Raw genomic sequence first — 22,722 nt, 5'->3', positions numbered from 1 at the left:
AGCAACGGCGCTGTCAGGACGCCGAAGCGACCGTATGCCGGTTCTCTCTTTAACCCCCACCTGAGGGTGCTCGGGACGCTGAGTACCGTAGGGCATCACTGGTATATAGTGTGGTGCGTCAGGCTATTTTCGATCTGAATTTTTTTTTAAGCTTATTATTTGGAAATACTATTCAATTAAAATGGTTAATTTATTTAAGTTTTACCGTTTATTTCAAACAAATAATTTTGTGGTATTTTTCTATATGATTTATTAATTGTTATTCAAAATTTAGTTTATTCCGGATTATTTTTCTGAGTGCATTGGGTTCCAAAAATTGTTGCACTTTATTAGTAAGTATTGATTAAACATTTCCATATAAATTGTGGTGTTCTATATTATTATTGCATGATTTTGTATTTTAAATGTTGATATTCCATCTAGTTATTATTTAATTAATTATTTATTGGCTACCTTGATTTTAGGGAAATATAATTGCTGGGTTTTGTGAAATGTTTTAAAAGGGGAACTGTTCCAACCGAGTGAACCATGAGGGTTTTGAGAGAAATTATTATTTTCAATTAATTATTATTCATTTGCTCATTTATTGTTAATTATTCAAATATGCTATAATTTTCGCTACTATTATAATTGTACAATAGATAGGGTCACTCACTGAGATGATTAGCATCTCACGTTTTTAAATTCTGTTCCCTTAGGTTCGGGCTGGTAGGCGACATCAGAATCAACTCGACGTTTGTTGCCGTTGAGTTTCAAGAGTTATGCTTCCTTGTGTTCTATTGTATTATTGTTTCCTATTTTATGTTGTACAACTTTCACACTCATCTGTAACTTTGATGCTCTGTACATTTACTAGACCTATTGTATTAATACTGCATGAATTTCCTTTTTTTTTTTATCAGAGTGCTGAAAGTTGTGGACTAAATTGTAGTAATGTGGGAGGAATAAGGGGATGTTTCTAGAAGTGTTTTTTTTCAGTGCAGGAAAATTGTGGTAATTTCAACCCTTAGGGGGGTTCTGCCGGATTTTCCATTGGAGGGTCCGATAGGGTTTCCCTGGGATCAGGGCTTGTCTAAGGTTCCGGTAAGGAATTTTGGACGGGTCCTAACAGTTTATTATTGATGATGATGTATATTTATTATGTATTCGGACTGAAGCCTGAAATTATACAATGAAAGCTTCGAAAGCAAGGTATAAATGGTTCTTAATCCATAGTATTAGGAAATTATCCTAAAATAAAGTAGATAATGTCTCAGATTTCAACCAAATATTCTTTTTCTTTTATTTATTTTTTGTTGCAAAGACTTCGACCAAAGATCATGTCAAGAAAAATGACGATTGACCATTTTTTATTTCTCTTTCCACATTTAAAGCCATGGGCTACGCAAATTGGTATATTAATTTATTTATTCTATGCTTTTTCTCTCATTTGACCCTTTATTTCTATCATGTGTTTTCTCAAAAAAAAAAAAAAAATCTATCATTTGTTACTATTTATCAATCTTCAAGTTGCTTCCTATTTTTTTTTTAATATTAAAAATAAAAGATTTAATTAAAATCATTTGGATAAATAACTTAATTGTTCTCACATAAATATATAACTTCCTAATTACTTGATGAAGTTAAACATATTTTGCTATGCTATGTGAAAATGTTATTCGATGTTATTTTCAAAATCAATTTGTTGAAGCTTACAATTATCCCCAAAAAAAAATAAAAAAAAATTGTTGAAGTTTACAAGTTTTGATATGGAAAACTGATAGAATGATCAATATTGGTTCTGTGTGCGACTATCATGCGATCTTCTGCTAAGGGAGCCAACTTTTATTTTTACTTCATATGCTTTCTAGTTATCATTATTATATGATCCTTTGGAACAGTTCGTAACATCTAGTGATGTAAAAATCTCTCTTTCTCAATTTATCCAAATATATATATCAGTCCGTCTATGGTGCGGACGGTTCTCATACGGACCACAGTATTGGTGACAGTTTTTCATAGTATTAGTAACGATTTTCTAAGAAACCGTCATTAATACTATGAAAAAGCATCACTAATACTGCGGTCCTCATGCGGACCGTCCTCACCATAGAATTTCCAATATATATATATATATATATATATATCATTATTATATGGAAATATTTTCAGTGACAATTATCTTTTTGATTTAAGAACCTAAGTGTTAATGAATATGAATATTACTATAAGCTGTTCGTTCTTTTAATTAATTAATATATAGATTCAATTTATTGTTCTTATTAATTTTTTGTTTAAATAGCTATTTCCTCATTGCCAAGTTTTTTTTTATCACCAATTGTTTATTATATCTAAATAATACAAAGGAAAAAGAAAAAGAAATTAAATTAAATTAAATTATAGCTTGGATCATTGGCATAATTACGTAGAAAGAAAGAAATATCCATAATGTATACACTTAATGTCACTCAAATGGCGATATTTTAATTTTTAAATTGAAGATAAATAGATTTAATTATTTAAAACTGTTAGATCATATATATTTGACAGTTTTAAATGATCAAATCAATTTATCCTCAACTTAATGAGACAATGTATATATATATATATATATACTCGATTAAACATTGTAATTAACAGAGTTGCACCTTGAGAAACATTCATGTTTGCCTGGGAGGATGCAAATATTGTCTATCTGTGATATTAAACCAGTAAAAGAACTACACTCCAAAAAACTAGTGGAAGAGTTGAGCATATTCAAATCATTGGACTTGGGGAAGCCTGCTTATCTTCAGACAGAAAAAGGTCCTTTATTAGGCAAGGGCCTCATTTCTACCAATAATGCAGCTTAGGCCCATAAAAAAATTAAAAAAAAAAAAAAAAACAAAAAAAAAAAAACAAAACAAAACAAAACACAAAAAAAAAAACATATCTCCCCATCCATATATATATAATATTAAGGTCACTTACCATACTCTTTTACATTATTTATTATTATTATTATTATTTGATATTATTTTTTATTATAAATTCGAGTAGGAGGATTTTCGCTCATATCAAGATTTGAATCCTGAATCTCAAAATATGTATTTTCAATAATTTTATCTGAATCTTGAAGCTCAGTGTATTTTCAATAATTTTATCTAAACTTTAAACTTTAAACAATATTCTCAATAGTTTTATCATTGATATTTTACTATTGATGATGTGATGCAAAAGCAGTTGCTTAATTTGCTACTAGATATAAGTTATATTTTAATTTCATATTGAAACGATTTGGACTTGGAACCTACAAATTAATGTAGGACATGGTGAACCTACGGTGGAATCCGCAAATACACTAGTTCTCACTAGGGAAAGCAGACTACAAACATCTGGTGCCGTGGTAAGGCTGTAGCTTTACCTATTCATGACTATGTGAGAAGCTTCTCTTCAACTATAATCTCTTAGATTTTGTTTCGAAGCTACTATGAAGAAGGAAGCACCATATTCCTCAAGTATGGAGCTCCTCTTAAGTCCATGGCTTCTCCCACAATACTTAATGAGAATTCCTTCTCAAGGTCTATAAATTTGTCTTGCATCAATTAATTCATTCTAATTAATTCAATTTGTAATGTTTGGACCAGCCAATTTCTGAATAATTCACCTTAACCCTGTAGATTTCTTACCAGCAATAAAATAATGGAAGTGTGGAGACTAGAAAAAGAAATAAACTCCGTCATCATTGATATAAAAAACTAACACATTGGAAGACTTCATCATGATGAGGACATGTAAAAAATGATCATGGAAGGTGCCAAGAATGCTAACAATGGGCCATCCGAGGAGGATCAATTTGTAGTGGAAAACTGCAAGAATCTCTTCTTGGCTGGATTCGAAGTTCCTGCTGTTGCTGCAATGTGGGGTTTGATGCTATTAGCTTCACATCCCAAGTGGCAAGCGCGTCTACGCTTTGAGGTTCAGCAAGTGTTAGGCCATGGTCATAACATAATCGATGCTAATACGCTTAGCAAGATGAAAATGGTATATCTACATAGTAGATGGTACACATTTAATTTCTAATAGCTTAATTTAAAAAATAATAATAATAATTTAAGGATTACTTTGTAACTGTTAAATTTTGAAAGAAATAAATTAAATGTCTTTTGCAGATGGAAATGGTTATTTAAGAGTGCTGTGGCTATTTCGTCGGTGATATTTGTGTCAAGACAAGCCTTGGAAGATGTGAAGGTGGGGGAAATGCGGGTCCCAAAAGGTGTAAATATATGGATATGGATGCTAGAGTTGCACAGAGATATTGAACTTTGGGGACTTGATGCTCTCAAGTTCAATCCTGAAAGGCACTAGCAAAAAAAAATAAAAAAAAGGTTCAATCCTGAAAGGTTTGTCAATGGAGTTTCTGAGGCTTGCAAGTGTCCTGAAGCCTACTTGCCTTTTGGTGTTGGTGGCCGAGTATGTCCTGGACAGAGCTTAGCTATGGTGGAACTGAAAATCCTCTTTGCTCTCATTATATCCAATTTCACTCTCTGTTTTTCCTAAATATCTTCTAGTACAAAGAACCCTACCTTGATGTGGACACAAGAAAATTCGAGAACAAAGCCAATGAAGGAACCATGATTGTAAATGAGGGAGCTGGAAATTTTTTTTTTCAATTTTAGAAAAATTAAAATTGTGTAAAATATAACAAAAGAAATATGTGTAAATAATTGTAATATAATGTTTCAGTTTAATCTTATATCAATTATTAAAGAAAAAATCGATCATATATCAAAATAAAATTCTATATTCTATCAAATCTGAAAAGTCACCCATAATTGATATTATATATTGTTCTGTAATTTCTTTTTTTCTTTTTAATACAATTGATTATATAGGATAGGTTCACAACATATTTAAATATTATGTTATCTAATCAATTTCAATACTTGGATTTGAATTAACTATTATTCTAAATCAGAAAAATATTTAACTACACTCAAGATCATCTTAATGAAAGAGGGGAAAAACCTAGTTTTGTATGAAAGAGCATAGTCATTTGCAAGGCGTAATCAGGATTGCAAAAGCTGCTAGGAATAAATCCTTTCTACCTGACTGGAATTCAAGTTTACCATGTGATCTTATAATTATTTTGAACAGTGATTTACACCGATGTTCTATTTTCTTTCTTTTTAAAAACACTCGTGTTGAACAAAAAATAATAATAATAAAAATAAAAAAACTGTTTTTTGTAAGAAAGAGCAGTCATTTGCAAGGTGGAGGAAAATTAAAGATTTACGAAAATTATAAAAACTAAATATACTATCATTATTTAGTTATAAACATGCACTAACAATTACATTGTAACTTTTCAGGTGAAAAAAAAAATGCAGTAACTTTGCAACTTAGTTTTTACAATTAACATTAAAAAAAAAAAATTACTTTGCTTAAACATTAATAGCAATATGAAAAATAATACTTAATTAAATAAATAATACTTTACAATAAAATGAACGAAAAATTTAAAGGCTTTTTTTTTTTTTAAAGATTTAGGGCATATAATAATAAAAATGTGTTTTAAATTTAAAAATAATTATGACAAAATTCCTCTAAGAAACAAAAGAACAAAATAAAAAAGAACAAAAAAAATTTATAAAATATTTAATAAAAGATAATTTTTTTTAACATTACATTACATATAAAGAAATAATAATTGAGATTCAATATTATTACTTTTTCTTAACACGAATTGTGTAGCACTTATGGGGAAAAGTGAATATGAATTTTGCTTTAAAAAAAAAAAAAAAAGGAAGTGATAAATTTCACTTTTCCTATGAGGCTCGAAAAATTTAGTAATTCAAAACATTAATTAAAACTTGTTTGACGCTAATGTATGTCTTTATTTCTAAACAAGCTAACATTTAATGTGGAGGCAAAATGTAAATATATATATTTATATATATGATTAACTTTTTTAATCAAATAATGGGATATGTAAAGGAAACTCCAGATTTAACAATCTGCCACTCTTTTATTTGAGTGGTGATAGATAATGCAACATATATTATATTGCGAATGTTATGAGACCAGCACCTACAAATTAGCTGAGTATATATAACCTTTTTAATGTACGAATTAAAACAGTGCCAACAAAATAATATATGGTAATATGTGTAGGTGACATTCATGGCTAAGATGTTAATTTTTTGAAATTGTGGATATGTGAGTCCAGCTTGAGAGATTGCTCCAAAAAACAGCGAATTTACCAATGTTGATGCTTAATTTTTTATTAGGTAGGCCGCAATTGTTTTAATGATTGTCCATTAATTTTCATATTTTGCACTGAATTGGGAGTTTTGTATTTCAAACTTCCACAACGTACTGGCTGGGTGTTTATGCAGCATCACCCATTCACCCTGTATATATATATATATATATATGTATATATGGTTTTTTAACTTATTTTGGCATATCGAAATGGTGGTCCTAGAGGCATTGCGGCTTTTGCCGGCAGTGGTATTTTAGCCGAGACAGGCTTTAAAACATGTGAAAGTGGGAAAAATGCGGATACCAAAAGGAGTAAAAAGGTTGGTGGCCGAGTGTGTCCAGGGCAGAGGTTGACCATAGGGTCGAAAAGAAGATCCTATTTGCTTCTATAATATCCAATTTTGCCACCAGTGTCTTCCTGTTTATGTTTTTCTTTTTTCTTTTTTAATTTAAAAATAAAATGGCTTCGGATAGTAATATAGACATCGTGACAGATGCTTTGTACATGCCATTAGTAATATGAGAATTTTTAAGACAATAACGAAATTTATTAAAATTTAAACTATAACTTTTGAATTAACTAGTTAAATGATTTCTTTTTACTAAAATATTATCTTAGTGGTCTTTGTATGATTTGTGTTAGAGCATGAACATGGTGTCAATCTCAACATACAAAAGATATGAGAGATATTGCACAAAATAAGAACGTATACGTGGTTGATTGTAATACTTTTTGTTATATAATAAAAGTGGAGAATAAGATAACTTATTTTAATCATCATTTACTGTCTCTGAACAAGGATGTTTTCTCTTCAAAATAAATCAAAGTTGTATCATGATATTGATCTTCTTCTTTTTTATAAATTTTATTTAGACTTTTTAATTTTATCATAATTATATTTATTATTCTTAATTATAAAAATTAATTGATTTTCTCTTCAAAATTAATCAAAGTTGTATCATGATATTGATCTTCTTTTTTTTTCAAAATTTTATTTAGACTTTTTAATTTTATCATAATTATATTTATGATTCTGAATTATATAAATTAATTGAAAAAAAAAATTGATCGATGAGTTTTGAATATAATTTTTTAAAAATATTAATGTAACTAAAATTAAGATAAAATTAAAAAAAAAAAGCCTAACTGAGATTTTCCATATTTTTTCCTTTTTTTTCAAAAGGATATTTTTCTCTTTTACACTCATATTTTCAAAAGGATGTGTTTGGTAGAATAGTAGACTAGAGATAAGAATAATGATTGAATCAAAAGAGGACATGATGGAGTAGTGGAAGAGTAACAACCTTATATTAGTTGGCAATAGCTTATTGGAACCGCCTTTTCTTCCAATTCTGGTCTCCAATTTTTCCATACCCAAAATTATTAATGTTACGACTTCTAAAGTAATTCTAAGTGGCTAGCTTCGATTTTCAAAATGATACATATTAGTCCCAAATTGTGTAATTTTATTTTATGAATTGGACCAAATATTCCAATTCAGTAAAAAACATCAATATTTTATCAGTAAAATTTTAGAGAAATAATAATTAATATAGTAGTAAACCAAATAAAATAAAAGTGTAACGTCCGTTTCCGTCCAAACCATCTGACGATAAAGAAGTGGATGGTCTGATTCCTGACGGTAAGGAGGGAGTAAAAAGACAGATTCGTTAAAAGAGGGGGGCAATTCCGTCATTTTGTCCCCGTCTTGTTAAACAAGGTAGTTAGACGTGCTTCCACTCTTATTTCGTCCCAAAGAACTGACTGACTCTGACTTAACATCCCAAAAAAGCCATTTGGTCAGAAACAAAAACATTTTTCCAGAAAGCCATTTTTCTAAATTCCAATGTCTCTCACGCTCTTCCGCTCGATCTTGCAGCGGCCTCTGCTTCTCTACGCAGCTATGTGGACGGTCATCCTAACGGTGACAGTGGCGGTGGCTTCTTTCGCTCCTGAGATTGCATTCCTTACGGCGATATCGCCGTCTTCGCAGTTCTCCAAGTCGTGTAATGCCGAAGGGTTTGTTAGAATCCCTTTGAATGATCCAAGAGAAGCCATGTGTTTTCCGGCTCACATGGTGAAGAGGTCCAACTTAGATTTCTTCGTGCCTACGGTGTTTGCAGCCCTGGTTGTAGCCTGTTCGGCTTGTGTGGTTCGTTCTATGGGCTTCTGGGAAGCCGAGAGAGGTTGAAGAGAATCTCATGTAATGTAATATTTATATCATTATATATCAATATTTTTATTTACGTAATTATATAAATTGATCTAAAACCATATTTACCCATTTGTAAAATTCATCTATATATAAAGGTCGTTTTCATTTTGCTCTTAGATCTTGTTTTTTCTTATTTTTGATGGGTACTTGGAATTTGTCATTGTAACCATAAGGCTTAATTTAAGGTGAAATTTTTTGAAATTTTGCTTTTTTGAATCTTTCTTGTATGTCCCTAAGATTTAGCTAAATATCTTTTTGACCGATGATGTGTATTTTTGAATGAATATATTCAATCGCTTTGTCTGACTACCATGGCATGTATTTTGGGCAACAGACAAAAACCATGTTATATAATGAAAGAAACAGCCACGGAAGAGAAGAGAATTCTGGGATTCATCTACATTTTTAGGCTATATGGATATGGTGGGGAAAAAAAAAAAAAAAAGTTAGGCTGATGTAACTTCAGAGTTTGGAACGGTGACCTTCTTTAGTGCTTGCTAGGCAATCCAAAAGTTAGTCAACGATGATATTGCGTGGTCCAAGCGTTGTTGATTTTGACTTGCAACTTAGTCCAAGTCTTCTAATTATTTTAGTGTTATACAAATGTATAGGATAATTACATCAACAAGGGTCCATAGCTCAGTGGTAGAGCATTTGACTGCAGATCAAGAGGTCACCGGTTCGAACCCGGTTGGGCCCTATTCTATAATATTTTTCGTCACCAACCGTTTGTGATGATGCCATCAATACCCCGCTTTTATTTTAATGCGTATTTTTCACCTTAAATAAAAGAAAGAAAAAACATACACACTGGGCATCGGCCACAAAGGCAATTCCACTTGGGCCCTATTCTATATTATTTTTCATCACCAACCGTTTGTCATGATGCCGTCAATACCCCACTTTTATTCTAATATTTTTTCCCCCTTAAATAAATGAAAGAAAAAACATGCACATTGGGCATCGGCCACAAAAGCACTTCCACTTTAGCATAGGCAAAGGTGCCACAAAGCAAATCGATGCATGCTATGAAAATGATGAAATTATATGTTATTTTGTGATTAGTTTGGTGACCTTTGTTTTTCGGTGAAGAGTATAATAGTGTAGACTCTGTCGCCTAAACATTGTAAATATGTTTAAGATATGTCGCAAAATAATAATAATAATTAAAAAATATTTATTGTTACAAATATGAATATTATTACAAAGTATATAATTTTCAATATTGATGATGGATTTTAAAACTTATGTAACATCTCATTTATTCTCATTCATTTTTTATATTAACTGTTTGTAATCTCTATGTTAGAATAAATCTATAAGCATGGCTACTATCAAAAGAGAAATACAAGTAAGAATTGAGATTATTATTTGCTTAAGAATTGAGATTATTGTTAGTTTTCTTCCTCTTTCTTTGTATTTTTACTAATATTCTAGTGCTTTTATTTTATAATTTTGTTCTTAATTTTCAATACGTTATCAACACAAAGTTCTATCAATTTTAAAATATGTTTTTGTTGTGTATGTTTACATGATACAATTATTATATTATTTGTATATATAAGCATATTAATGTTGGTAGATGTTTATGCATGTTAGTGTTTATACTACAATATCAATTTTATATATTGTTTAAATCTTTTTGGTGCATGTTTTAGCATATATAATGATATTTCGAAGTGGTAATGATGCTGTATATATTGTCAGCTTTGCTATTTCAATGTAATTTATTTTATATCAAAAAGTTGATTATGTATTCTATATATATACATCTCTCCTCTTTTATTATAGTATGTAACATGTTATAATATGTGAGCTTTTCTTATTACATTGTTTGATTATTTTTCAACAGTTTTGCTATTTCTATTTTATTTTGTTAACAAATTATAATCAATAGTTAGTTTGAAGTTCTGATTGAAAAATCATCATGATTTTTATTATTAGTCACTAAATTGGTTTAACCACTAAAATTTAAAGATGTTTTGGTAATTCAAATACATTGAATGGTGTACTAAAATTTTAAAAGGACAAAATAAACCCATTGAGACTCATTTAAAATTCAAAAATAATTATATATCTCAATTCTTGAAATAATTCAAAAATTAAAAAGTGGGATCTAATGGGAAAACCATCTAAACGCCTTGAGAGGAGAATTCTCTTTATAATTGATGCATACTATTAAAATAATGAAATTATATGTTATTATGTGATTAGTTTAGTGACCTCTATTTGGTGAAGAGTATATTATTGTGGACTCTATCACCTAAACATTGTAAATATGTTCAAGATATGTCGTAATAATAATAATAATAATAATTAAAAAATGTTTATTATTACAAATATGAATGTCATCACAAAATATGTAACCTTCAATATTGATGATGGATCTTATAACTATGTAACATCTCATTTATTCTCATTCATTTTTGGTACTATTTGTAACCTCCATTTTAGAATAAGCCTATAAATATGGTTATTGTCAAAAGAGAAATACAAATAAGAATTGAGATTATTATTAGCTTTCTTCCTCATTCCTCGTGTTCTTACTAATATTATTGTGCTTTTATTTTATAATTTTGTTCTTAATTTTCAATACGTTATCAATACAACGTTCTACCAATTTTAAGGTACGATTTTGTAACAGTCCAGCCCAGACTACCCACATGATTTTGTAACAGTCCAGCCCAGACTACCCACATGCGATATTGTCTTCTTTGGGCCTAGGAAATCCTCTTACAACCCAGCCCTCAAGGTTTTAAAAGGTCTCGCAAGGGAAAGGTATCCACACGCATATAAGTCATGCTTCGTTCCCATTTCCAACCGATGTGGGACTTAACAATCCTCCCCCTTTGGGGCCCAGCGTCCTCGCTGGCATACCAATCTGGGTACTGGCTCTGATACCATCTGTAACAGTCCAGCCCAGACCACCCGTATGCGATATTGTCCTCTTTGGGACTGGAGAATCCTCTTACAACCCAGCCCTCAAAGTTTTAAAAGGCCTCGCAAGGGAAAGGTATCCACACGTTTATAAACCATGCTTCTTTCCCCTTTCCAACCGATGTGGAACTTGACAATTTAGTTGTTTATGTTTATATGATATAATAATTATATTATTTGTATATTTAAGCATGTTAATATTAGTAAATGTTTAGCATGTTAGTGTTTATACTACAATATCTATTTTATATATTGGTTAAATGTTTTTAGTGCATGTTTTAGCATATATAATGTTTAGATTTAATTTATATTCTAGCTTATAATAATGCTATATATATTGTTAGTTTTGCTACTTCAATGTTATCTATTTTATATCATGAAGTTGATTATGTATTTTATATATATGCATTTCTCCTATTTTAATTATAGTATGTAATATGTTATAATATGTAAATTTTTCTTATTACTTTATTTGATTGATATATTTTATCATGTAGCCTTATAATTATTTTAATATTCTAGCGTATTTTATATCTAGTTTTATAATGTTTATGGCTATATATTAATATATTATACTTATAATTTTTATCTTGCTGTGCTTATTATGTTTTAATGTGTATATAAATGTTAGAATTGGAATTGTTTTGACATATACTGTATTTATAGTTTTCATTTATACACTTTATTTATTCATTCATACGCGGTTATTTTCTTTTTCTTTGTTATTTTAGATATTCACTTCTCTTTTTTTTTTTTTTTTTACTATTATTATCATATATGTTTTCTTGATTTGCGCTCAATATTTTGTTTCTTATTGTTTGATTTTTTTACATATTTTTCTTTCGAAATGTTTTATATATATATATATATATATATAATTATAAACATATTTTTATTTAATATATTAGCTATTTTTATATTCTTTTTGTATGGGTATGTATATAGTCTTGATTGTTTATGTCTAGACCCCTTTTGAAATTCCCTACTAGAATTTTAGATGTTTACAACTAAGAGAAACCTTATTTCAAAGTTTATAAAAAATCTAACAGCATCTTCCTTATAAGATAAACTTCTTTGTATTTACTAGCACATAAATATAAATATAGATATAAAAATGATACGTATCATCCTATATCCATAATATTATTAGCATAAATAAATACAAACATAATAATAATAATTAAAGACAACCTGGGTTGTAGACCTCGTAGACCCTAATCCAAACAAACTACATTTCAAATTCCACAAATAAATTAGAGTATGTCTAGAAAATATATAGCGATAATTTATACTATTAAATATATAATATATCATTAAATTAAATAAAATACAATAAAATAAACATATAATAATAATACTTTAAATTAAATTGTTAAAATTGTAACATTAATTCCAATGACATCATCAATATCAAAAACCAATGTAAATATATATTTTATATAAATATGAATATATGTACAATCCCTCAAAGGTTCTAAATAACCTATCCATAGGCTAAAATACCTTATCCAAAGACTAACCCCCATCTCTATCATGGTACTGTATGAATTTTTCATTACTTAACTAAATTACACATGCTCTCTCAAATTCAAAAAACCATTAACTAAAATAAAAACAACGATCATGTAATAATAATAATAATATCAATAATAATAATAATAATAATAAAATAATAAAATAATTATAATAATATAATATAATAATTAAACTATGATGTTTAAAATTATTTAAAAACATTAGTTAAAAATATGAATAAATCCATAAATATTGAACATTGAAACCATATAAAATCCATGTAAAACCTATCTAATAAAACAAAGACTTCACATGATGTACCATACAGTATACCAATATACAACCCCATAATATCAGCCATATGTAGGTATGCTACTTCCAACACGGTTATGGGTGGTTGCCTAGAATGACCATCTATTCTGCCGATCTCATAAGTAGTAGAAATACGATACTAATTCACTCATAGACCTAACCAAGTCACTGTCAAAGTACTGTATGGTTTATCTAATACATAATATATCGACAAGACATCTGATATACTATATGATATACCAATACTGTCAAATGATGTTTGGTGTTCCAAATACCATTTAACAAAGGGAGGAAGAAGAGAACCTACATGCGACCCCTTTAGCATCTCAAAGGTGCCAGTGCTAATTAACCTATTATCCTATGCTAAAGGGAAGGTAACTAATACTCTCATCACAAAATACATATCTTGTTGTCTCTCATCATAGCTCCCTTAAGATAGCTAAATATAATTTGTCATCCTTTAACCATGGGAAGGGTAGCTAATGCCACTATTGTAAAATACATACCTACCTTCATTTACCATAATGCACAAAGGTGACCATATGCACACTGAATTTAATCACATGTACACCAAGAACACTAATGTTATATGATACATCTAAAAACCAAATAATCACTAGTAAATATACCAATATAAAAACATTGATATTTCATAAGTCTATTTTAAAACCATGAATAAATAAATAACTAAAATTATACAAATAATATTTCTTAATTTTAAAACCAACAAAAATAAATAAGTACGTACAATATTTCTTGACACCTACAGAGAGATAAATAAATAAATAATATCGCTACAAACAAAAAAATAATTAAATAATTAAATAAAACATTATCATTTCCTTTCCTCCACGTGTGTGTGCATATATATATATATATATATATATGAAAATAAATCAGTGAATAAAATAAATATAGTAAAACATAAATAAATAATCTTGCATAATCACAATATATATATATATATATATATATATATATAATAAATTTATGGTTCGCATGTGGATCAGCATCAAAGCTGATGTTTTTTAAAGTATCGGTTTTGCTGTTACACATATACAGCAAAATAGATGTTTTTTTTTTAAAATATTGGTTTTAATGTTAGTCCGCATGTGAATCGTTCGTACCGTTTTTTCATACTTATATATAAAAAAAATAAATAAGTAAATAAAATAAATATATTTAAATATGAACAAACAATCTTACATAATTTCAAATATAAATATATATATACATATACACTAACATAATCTGATAACACATGCATATCATGTTAAAATCAAATTGAATAATAGCTGTTTTACAACTCCCAGATACGAATGAACTGAAATTTTACATCAACGAAATCCAAAATCAAACTTTTGATATTTCTATTTAAAAAAACAAAGCATGTGGAAATAATTTTTTTACCAATTGAAAATAAAGTTACAAAACCCATGTTTTCAATCCACCTTCATAAACTAGGACCAACCCCATAGTATAACATGCTTATATATATATATATATATATATACAGTCCGTTTATGGTGCGAACGGTCCTCATGCGGACCACAGTATTGGTGACGGTTTCTCATAGTATTAGTGACAATTTTCTAAAAAACCGCCGTTAATATTATGAAAAACCATTACTAATACTGCGGTCCTCATGCGGACCGTCCTCACCATAGAATTTCCGTATATATATATATATATATATATACGGAAATTCTATGGTGAGGACGGTCCGCATGAGGACCGCAGTATTAGTAATGGTTTTTCATAATATTAACGGCGGTTTTTTATATATATATATATATATATATATTGCCACAAAAACCTTTGTAAGCATTTTCAAATTGGGTGACATTTATAATCATGTGCGAACCACCAAATTATTTCCCTAAACAAGTTCTTTTACCAAGACTAATCAATGACTAGCAAAAAGGCAAAGTAAACACCTTTAAATATACCACGAATTTTCCACCTCCATACATCCAAAAATTTATACTTCTCAATACATAATATATCAAAAAGGCATTATTACTACATACACAGCTCAACATCAAAACTCCACTACTTAATACATCATGGCCGACAGCACATAAATATGTAAAGGATCCCAAAATTTAAACTTAAAACTTCCATACGTTCACAATTCTATCTCAAATCAATCTTAAATAAATTCAAATAGGAAACCATATAAAGAAATTTCAAAATAAAAGTTTCAATTCTCAAGTATCCAAACAAACGTCCTCACTAAACAAAGAACAAAGAGAAAGCATGATATTTACCACTACAGCATGATATTTACCACTAAATCAAATCTAGGCCGACAAACAAGCAAGAAAGAGGGATTTTAGAGCTTCCACTTCAACAATGGCAATTTCACAAATATTCAACCAAAATTTGCGAACTAAGCATCAAGAGAAAGCCCAATGGATGAGGAGTCCTGTACTAAACTTCGTTAAGCTTAGCATCGTAGGTAATGACAGGATTTCTTGTTGGAAGCCTCTGCCAAAATGGTCCTTTCCATTCGCCACAAAACAGCTCGAATTGAGCTAAATGGAGGTTACCAATAGCTTAAGGAGGTCCAAATTATTGAAAAGGGTCTAAGACCCAGTCGAAAATGGCCGGAAACCAACAGTTGGACTGTGTTATCACCTCCGACTTCCATGGCTATTTTCTGGCGCGTCAGTGGCCGAGATAGCTAGCATGGTGGGCTGTCAGATGGCAGTGGCGGCAAGGGTGGATCAGCCAAAATCGCAGCAACTTCCCGTTGGATGTGGCTCTCGCACAAACAGAGGAGAGAGAAAGAACCTCCTGTCATCGAGTCGAGAAAGAAGAAGAAAAAAGGCAAAGAAAAAAGAAAAAGGATTGAGACACATTGCCTTGCAGATTGTGACACGTGGTGCTTGTTAGAAATATTTTTAAATATCCGCTGTACACATTTTTCTAAGAAAATATACCTGGAGGACTAACACAAGTAAAACCATTATAAAACCTTATAAAATCATAATTTTATAATTGTAATTTCAAATTGCGTGTGTTACTGACCTACAGACTCGTATTAACTTCAAATTGAATATATTATTAATTTATAGACTCGTATCAACAAGTACTATATAATAAAATACTGATCAACATTGAATCTTGAACACAGAAAAGTTAACTTTGGGCTTACTTAGTCAAATTGGATTAAATAATGTTCTAACCATAACTTCTCAATCCTAAATTTAAATCAGACATGTTATTAGTGTTATTAGTATGTAAACTTACATCAACGAGCCCTATATAAGGGTCAAATTCAAAATTTATACTAGTAAAAAGTCAATTTTGGATCCAAACTTGATCAGTCCAGTCAAATTTGGTTAAAATGATCAAATATTGATCAATTTTTGGATCACAGTGTTACAATTTATGTATATAAAAATAAGTTTACTATTAAAAATACTTACTTTTGTAATATTTATATATATAGTTTTGTTAAAATTATACAATTTATATCCATTTATTAGCTTTTATTACTTTATTCTTTTAGCAATTTATGTATGTTTATGCATTAATATGTTTATTATACACTTATGCATTATTATTGTGCTAAATTATTTATTTGGATAAAAAAAAATTATGAATTTGACTTTACGTTTTATGAGTTTATATATATATATATATATATATGTTTTGTTAGAAGACATAATAATTTATTTTTACTAATTTGATTGTATTTTAACTATGGAAAATTTCACAAAGCTTGAGGTTATTGCTCTTGACATTTCAGGTAAAAAATTTCTATTATGGATTCTTGATGTTGAAATTCATCAGGATACTATGAACTTTGAGATACTAAAAAAAAAAGAAAAAAGAAAACAAGGAATCTACGTAAAAGCTGTGATCTTTTTACATCATCATATCCATGAAGGATTGAAAATAGAATATCTTACCATGAAGGATCCTTATGAACTTTGGAAAAATTTAAATAAAAGGTATGATCACCAGAAATTATAATTTCACCAAAAGCTTAATATAATTAGATTCACTTGCATTTGCAAGATTATAAAACTGTGGAAGAATATAACTCAGCACTATTTAAAATTAGTCTCAATTACAATTATGTGGTGAAGAAGTTACTAAAGCAGATATGCTAGAGAAAACGTTCCCTACTTTTCATGCCTCAAATGTGCTCTTGCAGTAGCAATATTGGGAATGTAGATTCAAAAAAAATTCTGAATCAATTCCTTGTCTTCTTTTTACTGAACAAAACAATAAGCTTTTGATGAAAAACCACCAATCTTGCCCAACTGGCTCAACACTATTCCCTTAAGTGAATGTTGATTTTTCTAATGGTCGCCGATTGTGTTAAAATGACCATGGGCATGGGCATGGTCGTGGTCATGGACATGAGTATGGTCATGTCTATAGTCGTTTTAAGCGATATGGTGATCATGAAAATAATTCTCAAAATAAGAAAGCAACATCAAACCACCATAAGTGGAAGAATAATGATACAGGAAAAAATATTCAAAAAGAAAGAACAAGATATTTGCTATAGATTTGGAGTGAAATGTCATTTGTCTTATACTTGTCATATACCTAAACATTTGGCTGATATTTATCAAGCTTTGATTAAGGCAAAAGGAAGGGAATCTAAATTGAATTTTGTTGCTCACCAAGATAAAGACCCATAAATGAATTTTGCTAAATATGAGGATTCTGTTGGTCAATTGTATATGACTAACATGGAGATGGGTTTTACTAATTATAAGAATTCCATTGATATGAACAATGTGAATGTTATGGATTTTTCTTTTTTTCTTTTTTTATAATCCAAATGAAAATAATTGATCTTGAGGATCAAAATGGAAAAATAATTATGGGATTTTCTTTCACAATTTTCTTTATATATATATATATATATATTGTTTTAAACTTTGATGCCTTATGCGTTATTAATTAATAATATCTATTTTATTTGTTTGTTTTAATTTTATGTTAAAATTTTATATTTATAATTTTTTTTATTGTATGAAGCAAAATTTCTTCTAGTGATGGCAAGATTATATCAAAAAAGGATGACAGAATTATATATTTGGCAGATGGTACTACAACTTTTATGCATATTATTAATGAATGATATCTATTTTATTTATCTGTATTAATTTATTTCAAAATTTATATTTATAATTTTTTTTATTGTATATGAAGCAAAATTGCTTCTGGTGATGGTAACATCATCTCAAAAATGATGATGGACTTATATGTTTAGCAGACAGTCCAATAACCCACACAATATTTCGAGATAAAATTACTTTTCCCATTTAAGATTGTCTAAAGTTAATATTAGAACTATTTCAGATACTACAAATTTAATTGAAGGTTCTAGAAGAGCTAGTCTTGTGTTACCTAGTAGAACAAAATTTTGCATTAATAATATATTATATTCCTCTAAGTCAAAAATGAATTTATTGAATTTTAGAGATATATGTCAAAATGGGTATCACACTAAGACAATAAATGAACTTGATGTGAAATATCATTGTATAACCTCTATGGTTTTATGTAAAAAGCGGATTTTCAATAAACTTCCTACTTTAGCATTTGGGTTGTATTAGACTTTCATAAGTACAATTGGGGTACATGTTGTTATGAACCAGAAATTCAATGATCTAAAAGATTTTTATTAAACTTTGGCATGCTTAATTAGAACATCCTAAATTAATTATGATGCATCGTACAATAGAGAATTCAAATGGGCATTCAATAAAGAATCAAAAGATTTTATTGCTTAATAATTACCCATGTGTTGCATGTTCCAAAGGAATATTATTTACCAAACCATCTTTGACAAAAGTAGTAGTAAAATCTCCTATATTTTTACAAAGAATTCATGGAAATATTTGTGGGCCTATTCATCCTTTATATGGACCATTTCGATATTTTATAGCATTAATCGATGCATCAAACTGTTGGTCACAAGTATACGTGTTATCTACTCGTAATCTAATATTTGCTAAATTATTGGCTCAAATAATTAGATTATGAGCACACTTTCTAGATTATCCAATTAAGACAATTTATCTGGATAATGGTAGTGAATTTACGTCCCAAACATTTAATAACAATTTCATGTCAATTAGGATAGAAGTTGAGCATCTAATAGCCTATGTACACACCCAGAATGGTATGACTGAATCTTATTAAAATATTATAATTAATTGCTCGATCATTAATTATGCGAACAAAGTTTCCAGTTTTCGTTTGGGGACATGCAATATTACATGTTGCATCTTTGATTCACATTAGACTTATAGCTTTTTACAATATTCTTCAATGCAATTAGTTTTTGGTCATGAACTAAATATATATATATATATATATATATTTCTGTGAACTTTCGATTGTGCTGTATATGTGCCAATAGCACCCTGTAGAACACACAAAGGTGGGACATCAAAGACCACTTGGTATTTAAATTGGTTTTAAATCTCCTTCTATTATTAGCTATGTTGAACCCAAGATAGGTCAAATGTTTACAGCATGTTTTGCAAATAGTCATTTTGATGAGATACTGTTCCCGCTGTTAGGGGGAGAAAAGCCAAATATTGATGAACAGCATGGAATTTCTTGGAAAACTTCATCGTTGTCTTAGTTTAATTATTGTACAAATCAAACTGAACATGAGATTCAAAAAATCATTCATTTGGAAGATATTACAAATCAATTCCCAAATGCATTTACTAATACAAAGAAAGTGACAAAATCGTATATACTAGTTGTAAATGTTCCAGCAAAGATAGATATTCATGTTGAGCAATCTGAAAATGCAATGAGGCTAAAGCACACCTAAAGCGTGGGTGACCTACTGGTTCAAAAGATAAAGTTCTATGAAAGAGAAAGGAACAAAAGTTAATTAAGTCTCAAGAAGAGATAGAGACTGATAATAATGATCATACAATAGAAAATATAGATCAATCCAAGAGCATAACTCCTAAAAAGGTTCATTTGTTTGATAATAAAGAGATTTCTATAAATTATGTCCAAACAAGAGAAAAATTTGATTGAAATAAAATAATTGTTAATGATTGATTTGTATTTGTTGTGGCTCTTTAAATAATAAGAGATGTTGAGCATTTTGAACCAAAGTCCATTATTGAGTGTCAAAAGAGGAAAGATTGACATAAATAGAGAGAAGCAATTCAAGCTAAGTTGAATTCGCTTATAAACGTAAAGTTTTTGGATCTATTGTGAAAATCCTTGATAATGTAAAACTTGTAAAATATAAATGGGTTTTCGTTAGAAAGTGAAATGAGAAGAATGCAGTTGTAAGATATAGAGCATGACTTATTGCACAAGTTACACAGAAACCAGGAATTGATTATGAATAGACATACTCTCCTGTAATGGATATAATCAATTTTTGTTTCTTAATAAGTCTTACAATTAAGGAAAATTCAGATATATGTTTAATGGATGTGATCATAACATATTCACATGGATCACTTAATAGTGACTCTAAAACACCTAAACAAAAACTATGTCACATATATTCACTTAAATTGCAAAGATCTTTATATGGATTGAAACAATTTGGATGGATTTGGTATAATAGTCTTAGTAAATATCTTTAGAAAGAAAGGCATTTGAATAATCTAATTTATCTATGTGATTTTATCAAAAAATCAAAATCTAGTTTTTTAATTATTGCAATATATTATTTGAATCTTATAAGGCCTCTAGAAGAGCTTAGAGAGACTAGTTCTTATTTGATGAAAGAATTTGAAATGAAGTATTTAGGATAGAAAATTTTTTGTCTAGGTTTGAAAATTGAACATTTGCCAAATGGAATTTTAATTCATCAATCAACATATACAGAGAAAGTTTAAAAAAGTTGCTATATGGACAAAGCTCATCCATTAAGCTCTCCTGTGATTGTTTGATCATTTGATGGGAAAAAAGATAATTTTTTTCCCATGTGAAGATGATGAAAAGCTTCTTTAATATGAACCTAGGTCGACTCATGCCTAAACTCATATTATATTAGCCCGGATTGAAAAATTAAGTTCATGTTCTTATAGTTATCTCAACCCCTAATCAACTTATGACTAGAAACCTTGGTATATAGAAGATGCCACAATAGGTGATGATTGTCCTATTGATAAGTCAAACTAAAACAATTAATTGTTTTTAAGCGCTTTAGGTGTTCAAAGAGAACAAACAAAATTCTTTTCTCACAAATAATTTTCTGTATAATATGTAAGCTAATTTCTCATTGAAAATAAGCCTTTAAATAGGCTTTGAAAGAACAAAATAAAACCCTAAAAGAATAGTCAAAACCGGCCAAAGAGATTAGGAAACCAAGCTTGACCGATTTTCACATTCCTTTCCTAAACTAATTTGTATTAATTAATTCATTTACTTTAAGTTAGGAACTAATTAATTTACAATCAAAATAATAAAATTATTCTAACTTTCCTAAGTTGATTTGTCCAGCAAATAAATAAATAGAAACCAAATAAAAGACTAATTTCCTAAAACAAAAAGTCAAAATCAAATTAGGAAACTAATTGACTATCTTTCAAACTAAGTTGTCTTTGACCAATCAATGACCAATTTAAGCTCTAAATCAGCTCCCATGTGCCATGTAGGATGCAAAATAGGATTATCATTGAGTCTCACACGTTGCTCTTGATTGGGAGAAAATGCCAACTCAGCATAATACAGTAAAGCCAGCAACAAAATCCAGCAAAACCGACCAACTTTTTCCCTTATTCGCACAAGCCCTATTTGATTGCTTTTGATTCTGACTTGGCTTGATTCCATGACCTCTTATTGATATTCATTGATTCCATGAAGTGTTGGAACCATTTCTTGCTACCGAAGTCCATATTTGTACTAAAACAGCTTCCTAGGTCTGAACGGCTTCCATCATTTGGATGCTTAAAACAAGTTTTGAATCTTCGAGTATTGACAATCCCTTCTGAGAATTGATAACTCCTTGTATAAATCCAGCCAGATTGTCCTTAAATCTCTTGGCTTGAGGCCTAATGATTGGCTTGGTCTTCATCTGTATAGGATCTGCACCCAAACGGATTGTCGGTTGTACGGGCAAGGGCGGATTCTCATCATTCCCCTCCTCTTAAAAAGGATTTATCCTCAAATCTAAAATATCACCTGCAGCAAAAGGAGATAAATCAATAACATTGAATGTAACACTAACATTATACTCACTCGGTAAGTCAAGTTTATCAGTATTCCCATTAATTCGCTCCAAAACTTGAAAAGGTGCATCTCCAAGTGGCATAAGCTTTGATTTTCTTTGTTTCAGAAACCTCCCCTTTCTTAAGTACAACCAAACCAAATCTCCTAGGTTAAACACTATCATAACAAATCCTAGAAATACAAGTTCATTTCAGCAAAAATCACACATTTTAATATTATCATCAATCTTTCTATCGTAAGTATTTCTAAAACTAACCTAAGGTATCCTACATGATCATCTAAATTTCTACTATATACAAGAATATCATCAAAATAAACAACCACA

The 22,722-nt window shown here is 29.3% G+C and overlaps 1 protein-coding gene, 1 long non-coding RNA gene and 1 other non-coding gene across 3 annotated transcripts in view; all 3 read left to right on the top strand.

Annotated features, from left to right (window-relative positions):
- Positions 1–22,722, top strand: part of LOC132799638 (uncharacterized) — a 253,368-nt gene that overhangs the window by 211,413 nt on the left and 19,233 nt on the right. The window lies entirely within an intron of this gene.
- Positions 7,962–8,554, top strand: LOC107411120 (uncharacterized). The gene has a single exon (XM_016018647.4). It carries the CDS (start codon positions 8,070–8,072, stop codon positions 8,412–8,414), a length of 345 nt encoding a protein of 114 aa, XP_015874133.1. The 5' UTR covers positions 7,962–8,069; the 3' UTR covers positions 8,415–8,554.
- Positions 9,067–9,138, top strand: TRNAC-GCA (transfer RNA cysteine (anticodon GCA)). Its single transcript has one exon. It is a non-coding gene; the product is annotated as a tRNA-Cys (tRNA).

The sequence above is a fragment of the Ziziphus jujuba genome, chromosome 10 (assembly GCF_031755915.1).
Source record: "Ziziphus jujuba cultivar Dongzao chromosome 10, ASM3175591v1".
Taxonomy (NCBI): domain Eukaryota; kingdom Viridiplantae; phylum Streptophyta; class Magnoliopsida; order Rosales; family Rhamnaceae; genus Ziziphus; species Ziziphus jujuba.
The sequence above is the reverse complement of the archived record's forward strand: the minus strand, read 5'-3'. Positions and strand labels throughout refer to the sequence as shown.